General features: G+C 39.4%; 1 protein-coding gene across 1 annotated transcript; it reads left to right on the top strand.

Annotated features, from left to right (window-relative positions):
* Positions 1-544: 544 nt before the first annotated feature.
* LOC143543981 (uncharacterized) lies at positions 545-1318 on the top strand. Its single transcript, XM_077036173.1, has one exon. It carries the CDS (start codon positions 545-547, stop codon positions 1316-1318), a length of 774 nt encoding a protein of 257 aa, XP_076892288.1.
* Positions 1319-10113: the final 8795 nt, after the last annotated feature.

Below are 10113 nucleotides of genomic sequence, written 5' to 3'. Positions count from 1 at the left end.
GTCAAAAACCACGAAGTTTCCTTGGATCATCTCACAAATATTAATAGTTGGTTTGATATGCGTAAAAGATTATAGCTGAACGAAACAATTGATAAAACTCAGTACGAGCAATTCAAGAAAGAAAGAGACTATTGGATACAAGTCCTTTTAAGAATCGTTGCATCAGTCAAGTTTCTTGCTAAAAATAATTTAGCATTTCTTGGAACAAAAGAAAAGTTGTATCATAAAGGTAATGGTAATTTTTTTTTACTTCAGCCACATTGTAACTAATTGTACTTCTTATTTGAATTTGTTTTTAATAGGTAATGGAAATTTCTTGGGTCTTGTTGAAATGTTGGAAGAGTTTGACCCAGTTATCAAAGAGCATGTACGATAGATCATAAATGATGAGGTCCATGTTCATTATCTTGGACACAACATCCAAAACGAGTTAATTTTTATGTTGGCTCAAGAAATTAAAAAAGAAATTATAAAGCAGATAAAGGAAGCAAAATATTATTCAATCATCTTGGACTGCACTCCAGATTCAAGTCACCAGGAACAAATGACTATAATTTTGAGCTATTTAAAGTTCTCTTCTAATTCGGTTATTGTCGAGGAGTCCTTTTTAGGGTTTTTGGATGTTAATGATACCACGGGGAAAGGATTATTTGATATTACAGTTGAGGAGTTAAAGTCTCTTGGTTTAGAACTGGATGATATGCATGGTCAAGGTTATGACAATGGAGCAAACATGAAAGGAAAACACCAAGGAGTGCAAACGAGATTTTTAAACGAGAATCCTAGAGCATTTTACACTCCTTGTGGTTGCCATTCTCTTAATCTTACATTATATGGTATGGCTACCATTTCTACTAAACGAAAGAGTTTTTTTGGAAAGATCCATCGTATGTATACTATCTTTGCAAATTCTAATAATCGATGGAAAATTTTGAAAGATAATGTTAAATCTTGGAGTCTGAAGTCTTTGTCTCAAACGCGTTGGGAAAGTCATGTCGAAAGTGTTAAAGCTATTAAATTGCAACTTGCTGATGTACGAGAGGCTTTACTTGAAGTTGGAGAAAAATATGGTGATCTTGCAATTGCAGATGAAGCAACTACAATAGCAGAAAATATTGGTTTTGACTTTTTGGTATCAATTATCATCTGGTATGAAGTGTTAGAAAAGGTGAATATAGTGAGCAAAAGGTTGCAATCGAAAGATATGCACCTAGAGATTGCTATTAAAGAAATAAAGAGATTGATTGACTTCTTCAAGGAATTTAGAGAAAATGGTTTTTCAATAGCAATAAATGAAGCTCAGAAGATTGCTTTTTAAATGGGCATCGACCCGATATTTGCACAAAAACGTGTAATTAAAAGGAAAAAACAAAGTGATGAGTGTTCAAGTAGTCAAGAAGCTTCATTTACTCCAAAGAGAATTTCAGAGTAAATTATTTTTTATATATTATTGATTAAGCTATTACTTCTCTTGAGACAACATTTGATCAATTCAAAAATTATGAGAAATTATTTGGATTTTTGTTTCCACAAAACTTGAGGGGAATTGAAGATGAAGATCTTAAGTTATCCTGTAATTTTCTTGAAAATGCACTAAAGTTTGAAGGAAGATCGGATGTTGATGGTGAGGAGCTTTATATGGAGTTAAGCTCATTAGACACATTATATACCATGGAATTTAGTAGCCCTATTGAAGTTTTGAAGCATTTGAACGAGATCCAAGAAAATTTCCCAAATGCAAGGATTGCATATAGAATATTGTTAACTATTCTAGTCATAGTGGCATCTGCAGAAAGAAGTTTTTCAAGGTTGAAGTTATTAAAATCTTATTTACGATCCACAATGTCCCAAGAAAGACTTAATGGATTGGCGATGATAGCCATCGAGAGCGAAATTTTAGATAGTATAAACTGCGAAGAGGTGATCAAACAATTTGCTTTTAATAATGCTAGGAGAGCTTCATGAATCATCGGTTAGAGGTTAGCTATTATTGTATTTGAGTTTAATATATTTGCTATTTTTATTGTTATAGCGTTAATGTTGTTCAAAAAAACTAACTTATATATTTCGTTACTCGTTAGGGCATATGGGCCTTTTTTTAATGCTCGACCTAGGTAATTGAATTCTCGGAGACGGCCCTGGTCTTCGATACTAAGTTTGGCGGTATGGAGGGAAATTTAGCCGCGTGAATGAAAATTTCAATATTTTAATATTGACCTATATCGACGAAATGTCCTCTCTATAGGTCCCAACTTTATATTCTAATTTCTTTCTCAGTTTGTTTCACAATCTCACCTCCACCCCTCCAAACTTATTTTGTGCAACTTCCATGTCCGGGTCTCCAGCCGCAGATATCTTTCACCATCGCTCGCCCCACCTCCACCGTAGTTGATAACCTTCACCACCATTGATTTCACCTCCGCCGGCCTTCACCACCATTGGTTTCACCTCCGCCGGCGCAGCCACTCATCGATGTATCCCAACTCTGTTGCCGCCGTCAGTCCCGATTCACGAATTTGGTACCACACAGTTGTTGTATTTGTGTATCTTTGTTTGAAGTATAGGCATAATTTAGTTTTAATTATATGTTTGACTAGTAAGTTTGATAATAGATATTTAGGATGTAATTTTGCCCTAAATTTAGGGTGTGTATTAGAGGTGTTATCCGGGCAAAATGTTTGGGTCGGGTTAATCGAGTTAGCGCTTCACGGAATTTGACTTAAAAAACGACCCGTTTATGAATGGATTGTTCGATTTTGGGTGAAGAAGGTTGAGTTTAAACAAGTTGGGTTTCTGGGTTGGTTTTCAGGCCGATATTATGGCCCATTACCCGTTGAAATTTTACTTTCTGCTGGACATTTTAGTTTGACTTTATCTCATTTAGTTTTATTGTAATTTGTCATCTTATTATACATAAGAAATCATCAGCTGGTAATTGTCTCATTTTATCCTTTTGAATCGTAACCTTTTCTTTGAGCTTTATTCTTGGTTAGAGATCAATTTGGTTTCATATGTTTTTTCTATTTTAATTGTTGATGAAACGCACACCTAACTTTTGTATGTTTTATGTGGATCATGATAGATAATCAACTCATCCTTATTAATAGTTTACATTAACGCCTATATCGTTGCAAGCTTAAATTGAAATCAAGATTTTAGTGCTTGATTTTTTTCGGATTTTGGTATTGATTTATATGTATGTCTTTGTATGTGTTTGATGTGTTGTAAAACACGCGTATTTTCCGCACCTTTTATCTACGTATTGTATTACATTTTATGTATTTTTTAACTTGTTTTAGATAGGTTTTACATATTTTTATTTATCTTGTAAGCAAAAGGGTGGAAAGGAAGAAAAACCAGACTTTTAGAGCAGTTTACGAGCCTTTTACGCATATGTATTCAAGTAAAACTCAAAGCCCGGCCCGTCTACGAGATGAAAAAGCCCAAGCCTCATATTATATCATAAAATAAAAAAGAAAAAAAAAACCTAGAGGGGGTAGCAGCTGGCGATCGCAGCAGCAGCAGGTGAGAAAAAAAGAAAAAAAGTTTTTTCGGTTAGGGTTTGAAGCTTGTAGCGGCTAGGGAAGGAAGAAGACACAAGAACCAAGCCTCGGGATTGAATCCCCATCTTTTTTGACAGCAAGAGCAGCCATGGAATCATTCATATCCTTACATCTTTTTCATTGTTCTTATACTTTGATTTACTTGTTCAATTGTTGAATTGTTTTGCAATTACTTGAGAGATTGAATTGTTAATGGTTATTGTTGATCGTTGAATGATTATTAAGGTGATTGGTATGAGTTATATGAGGATTTTATTGAGCATTAGCTGCTGTCCAAAAAATATGCTCGGCTAAACTTGTTAGTTCTGCCTAGGAATGATGATTATTGTTAGTGTTTGATAGGTTTTATGGATTGCTTGATTAATAGACCTTAATTGTTATTGTAAAGTTTGATTTAGACATGAAATAGGTTGTGTTTAGTGGCTGGAAATTATATCAATTTATTGCATAAACCCCGTGTGTTGATTGATTAGTTTTGTATTGATTGATCGGTGCATTGTTTGATTCTAGACTTGGTGTTTAGGGTTTGTTTGCGGTTTGTTTGCGGTAGGAACAACCGTAGGGTTTTGTTGCATGATTATTTGGTTAAAATACAGCGGTTAGACACCTTCTTTGAGACAGAGAGGTGATAAGAAGTAGGGTCGTCTTATTACGTTTGCATGCTAGAATAAGGATTGCGCGAGAGCGAGTTCGTTTCTTGTCAGGTTTAGGTGTTTTGAGCGATTAGTTGATCTATTTTGGTTTAAGTTGAATTGTTCCTCTATCCTTGGTTGTGTAGTATTCATTTCCATTAGGGTCGAGTGTTGGTGAGACCGAGAGGTGATCCTTCATTAGAACACGTTAGCAATTGTTTCCCGGTTTGGTCGTTTTAGACGATTTTGAGTAGTTTAGGCTTGTTGCGTGAGACCGAGAGGTAATCCAGTGAGCCCGAGCGATCCTTAGTCGTGTCATCTTTAGGGACCGGTGTCTTGAAGTCGTTCAATACATTAGCTTGTTAGGCCTACAATTTGATTCAGACCTAGGTAGACGTTTTTCTCCATCCTAAGTTAACATAGTTAGTTTTCCGTTAATTTTTTATTTTCGGTAAGTTTTGTTAGTTAGTCCAGTTAGTCCTGTTAAGTAATTAAAAATCAAAAATCAATTAAATATTATTCTAAGGTAGGTCCCGTCTAGGGTTTGTAATCGTTAGCGTCTTATGTGTCCACATGTTCGATACTCGGACTTCCTAGGTCTATACTACTTGCGATCGGTACACTTGCCGGTTGTGTGTGGTTTTAGGATTTTCGTTTTAATATTAAAGCTAGTTGTGAGGGTCATTATTATAGGGTTATTAGACACACATCAAGTTTTTGGCGCCGTTGCCAGGGACACGGTTTTAGGCATTTTGAGAGCAATCCGAGTTAGGACTTACCTTTTGTGCTACTTGTAATTATTTTTGTTTTATTTTACTTATTTGTTAGAATAGTTTAAATAATTTTATTCCTAATTATAGTTTTTATGCGACAGACTCGATCTCGTGGACCACCCGACACTGAAGCATTCCCCGAGCCAGAGAGAGAGTTTCGTGAGAGACATCGTCCCGTTTCACCCTCGTCCACTTCTTCATCCGTTGACCCCGACGATAGGGATAGGATCATGGGCGACATTCCACCGAGGAGGACAGTCACGGACCGGGCCCGACCGGCCAATGCTGGCGCGAGATCCAGCATCGCACCACCCGCCATTGGAGTTGCTACGAACTGGCAGATCCCGTCGAACATTCTAAATACCATTGCTCATTCTGCTCAGTTTCACGAGTTGCTTCATGAGAACCCGCACTCTCATCTCACCCGCATCGTGCGTATCTGCGACACTTTCCATCTTGCGGGCGTTTCCGAATACGCCGTTAAGCTCCGCGTATTTCCGTTTTCACTCGCTGATCAAGCGAGTCTGTGGCTCGAGTCCCTCCCATAGGGCTCTATAGCTACTTGGGCTGCCATGCAGACCCAATTTCTTGAAAAATACGATCCTCCGGCTAAGGCCGCTCGTTTGCGTAACCAGATACATTCTTTTCAGATGGAGGACACCGAGAGTTTTTACGAGACCTGGGAGCGATTCAAGAATCTATTAGCGTTGTGCCCGAACCACGGCTTGCAAGATTGGGCGGTCGTCGAGAAATTTTATAATGGAGTGACGTACGAGACGCAGAGTATGCTCGACACGGCGGCGGGAGGAAATCTGTTGACGACTAAGGACCCTGATGAGTGTATCGCTTTATTCAATGGGCTAGCTATGAGTGGATACCAGAGACCACCCACCAGAGGAGGTAAGACCGTCGATTCCATCTCACGAGGCATGCATTCAGTGGACACGACCACCGCACTGACGGCACAGGTCGAGGCGTTGGCGAAGATGGTGAAGGATATGCAGACGAAGAGCAAGTTGTGTGAGATCTGCAGAGGGGGGCATGATACCGTTCAGTGCCCAGTCAGTTCGCAGGAGGAGGCCGTAGACTTCATAGGAAATCCAAACCGAAATCCAAATTCTTCCAATTCTTATAATTCGGGATGGAGAGGCAATTAGAACTCCAACTGGAGGAGCGGCAACCAGCTCGGGTTTCAGCAACGCCAGAGTTTATTTCAGGATGCCAGTAAGGGAGCGAGCAGTGGGGAGAAGAAACCCACTTTGGAGGAGATGATGGCGCAACAGACGCAGATGTTGTCGCAGCTTATGACGCGTGAGGATTCTTCGACACAAGGAGACGCAGGAGAAGTTCCGCGAGCATGAGCAATTCATGAGGAATCAGGCAGCATCGATTCAGGATCTCGAGCGGCAAATGGGAGAGATAGCCAGTCGGTTAAATGAGAGGCCGCAGGGTACGCTGCCGAGTAATACCGAGCAGAACCCGAGAGGATTCGTGAAGGCTGTGACGACAAGGAGCGGTGCAGGGGCACGAGATGAGCCCGAGATTCAGCAGAGGTCTAGAGAAGAAGTCGTCGAGGAGCCTACAGTCGATGGAGAGGAGCAGGTGGATGAGGAGATTCAGATGGAGTCTCCGCCAGCCCAGGTGCATCAGAGGAGCAGCCCAGGGAGTTTAGCACAGGCCCAGAAACAGCAGTCACCGAGCGAGCCACCGAGAGTTTACAAACCCCGATTGTCGTACCCCGGGAGAGTTCGTAGAGATAGAGATGAGGAGCAGAACTCCAAATTCCTTGATCTTTTGAAGCAGCTTTACCTCAATATCCCATTACTTGAGGCACTCACTCAGATGCCTAAACACGCGAAGTTCCTTAAGGATATTCTCTCGCACAAGGAGAAGTTAGCTGAGGCCGCTTCCACCCCTTTGAGTGCTAATTGTTCTGCTATCTTACAGAGGAAGTTACCAGAGAAGAGAGCCGATACAGGGAGTTTTACAATTCCCTGCACCTTGAGTAATGATACAGTGGTTCATGCGCTGGCTGATCTTGGTGCTAGTATTAATCTCATGCCGTATTCTGTGTATCGCAAGCTGGGTTTAGGCGAACCGAGGCCTACCAGGATGAGTATCTAGCTTGCTGATCGTTCCGTGAAGTACCCGCGTGGGATTGTTGAGAACATGCTCATTCGCATTGGTAAGTTCATTTTCCCGGTGGACTTCGTTATTCTTGACATGAATGAGGATGATAATGTTCCACTCATTTTGGGCAGACCTTTTCTAGCCACCGCACATGCATTGATCGATGTTCGCGATGGCAAACTGATCCTTCGAGTCGGGGATGAGAACGTCACGTTTGACGTTCGACAGTCATCTAAGCATCCCAAATCGACTGATGACTCCCTATGCTTCATTGATACGATCATGACTCATGTGGGAGAGTTTTCCAATGACCCCGGTGGAGGCCCTGCCTCAGACACACATTTCCTAGATAGGGAGACCTCGGAGGTTGAGATGGTCGCCTTGACTGAACACCCCCTTGATGCTGACATTGAGTCGTCTTCCTTTGATTTTAAGTTATCTACAGGAGATCATCGTGTTCATCAGTTGTTTGAGTTGGAGGAGTTACGGGACCGTACTTATGCGCAGTCAGATGGTTATAAGCAGCAGATGAAGGAACTGCAGGATCGTACGTTAGAGGGTATTGAGCAGTTTAAGTATGGGGATATGGTCTTATGGTATAATTCCCAGTTGAGGTTATTCGCGGGAAAGTTGAGACCTCGTTGGTCAGGTCCGTTTATGATTACTGAGGTTTTCCCGGATGGCATTGTTCAGATAAAGGATAAAGGCGGGACATTTATGGTGAACGGTGATAGACTGATGCACTACACTAGCGAGCCGATGACTGATCAGACGGTCGAGGTATTCTACCTGGACCCACTCTCCGAGACGTAGACGTGTGGATGCATCACTCGGGAGCCTGCCCGAGTTGTAGAGTTTGTATTTCTGTATTTGTGTGTACTATCTGTTTTATGTGTTTTGTCTATTTCAGGATGTTCCAAGATGAAACCGCTCATACTCAATCTCCATTCGAGTAGGTCGATTTAAGGGGTGTTCCATTATAAAATATATATATATATATATATAAACTAAAAACACAAAAATATGTTTATTTCTTTATGTTTTTGTTTTCCGTGTTGTATGCCGCTACATGCGAGCGATTTTAAGTTTTTGAAGGTTATATTATGCGCATGGTAGCTATGGTGGCGTGTTAGAACAGGTTCTCCCGAGGTTGCGGCTGCGAATGAAATGCTATACGGTCGTTTAGACACTACTATGCTGTTGAAGATTCTGCACACAAACCAGGGGAGTAACCCGTTCTTTGTTTTTACTCTTGTATATTATCTTTTTATTTTCTGTTTTATTTTTATTTTATTTCTTTTCCTTGTACTCATCGAGGACGATTTCGTTCTAAGTGTGGGAATGGGGTTTATTTTACTTAGTTGTAGAAAAATTTTTGAAAATAAATAAAATAAAAAATTTGAAAAAATAGTCCCTTGAAATTTGTTTTCTCTACGTTAAACAGGAGATGATATTATTACCGAGTAGTGTTTATTTTATAACTTCTTGGTGTTTACAAAATATATATATATATATATATATATATATATATATATATATATATATACATATATATATATATATAATAAATAAGAACATTGCCCATTAGACCCGCACGTAATGTATGGTAACCGAACGGTTTAGACTCAGTAATCGTGTGTCGGTAGGCTTAGCCTTTGAGAATGAAATGGCGGTTTGGTTGTTGACCTAATTGAACCTCTTAAATGGCCTGACTATAGTGGGAAACATCTTTGGGGTTTTGTTTGTTTAACTAAGCTCGTGACAGGACTGGAATGAAAAGCCGGGTCATACTCAAGCCTCGAGTCACATGATCGTCTATTTATATTGGCTATTTTATCTTTTGTATTTGTTTCTATTCAGGCAAAGCCATGTACTTTAATATTTCAAAAAAAAAAAAATTGCAAAAAGCCAAAAGGCAGAAAAAGAAAAAAAAATAAAAGAAAGAATGCATTTGTAATTGCGTGCACTTGAAAGAGAGCTAGAGTTTATAGGTTGTATATGAGTTAAAATGTTTAATCATGTGGCAAAAGGTTTAAGTCAAGTTGGGGTGGCTCGGCCCGGTAAAACCATAATGGAATTGGTGAAGTGGCAGCAGGGCTTTTAGGTGTGGGTTTCACTTAGTCATACAAATTAATAAAATTGTCACGCCTTATTTGCCTCGGTAAGTATTAAGGGCATGGGTTTAAAGTGGACAGCAATACCGGCAATCGACCTGATCTAGCTTATTAGGTGAAACTTGGAAGGAGTAACGGGTCACTTGTTCTAATACTTTTAAAAAAAAAATATTAATAATAATAGTAAATAAATAAAACCAAGATTTGTCGGTTGAACTCGGATATGATCCTATGTAGTATTCTTTTTCAGTGACGAAAAAGTCTTAAGTGTTGGGATATTTGATGTGTTGTAAAACACGCGTATTTTCCGCACCTTTTATCTACGTATTGAATTACATTTTATGTATTTTAACTTGTTTTAGATAGGTTTAACATATTTTTATTTATCTTGTAGGCAAAAGGGTGGAAAGGAAGAAAAACCAGACTTTTAGAGCAGTTTACGAGCCTTTTACGCATATGTTTTCAAGTAAAACTCAAAGACCGGCCCGTCTACGATATGAAAAAACCCAAGCCTCATATTATATCATAAAATAAAAAAGAAAAAAAAACCCTAGAGCGGGGTAGCAGCTGGCAATCGCAGCAACAGCAGGGGAGAAAAAAAGAAAAAAAAGTTTTTTCGGTTAGGGTTTGAAGCTTGTAGCGGCTAGGGAAGGAAGAAGACACAAGAACCAAGCCTCGGGATTGAATCTCCATCGTTTTTGACAGCAAGAGCAGCCCTGGAATCATTCATATCCTTACATCTTTTTCATTGTTCTTATACTTTGATTTACTTGTTCAATTGTTGAATTGTTTTGCAATTACTTGATAGATTGAATTGTTAGTGGTTATTGTTGATCGTTGAATGATTATTAAGGTGATTGGTATGAGTTATATGAGGATTTTATTGAGCATTAGCTGCTGT

The sequence above is a fragment of the Bidens hawaiensis genome, unplaced genomic scaffold (genome assembly GCF_021521415.1).
Source record: "Bidens hawaiensis isolate Kalapana, Puna unplaced genomic scaffold, B.hawaiensis_p1.1 tig00013397_1, whole genome shotgun sequence".
NCBI classification, from domain to species: Eukaryota; Viridiplantae; Streptophyta; class Magnoliopsida; order Asterales; family Asteraceae; genus Bidens; species Bidens hawaiensis.
The sequence above is the reverse complement of the archived record's forward strand: the minus strand, read 5'-3'. Positions and strand labels throughout refer to the sequence as shown.

Coding starts and splice junctions, on each gene's coding strand:
- LOC143543981 (XM_077036173.1), top strand. CDS start 545: ATGACTATAATTTTGAGCTATTTAAAGTTCTCTTCTAATTCGGTTATT.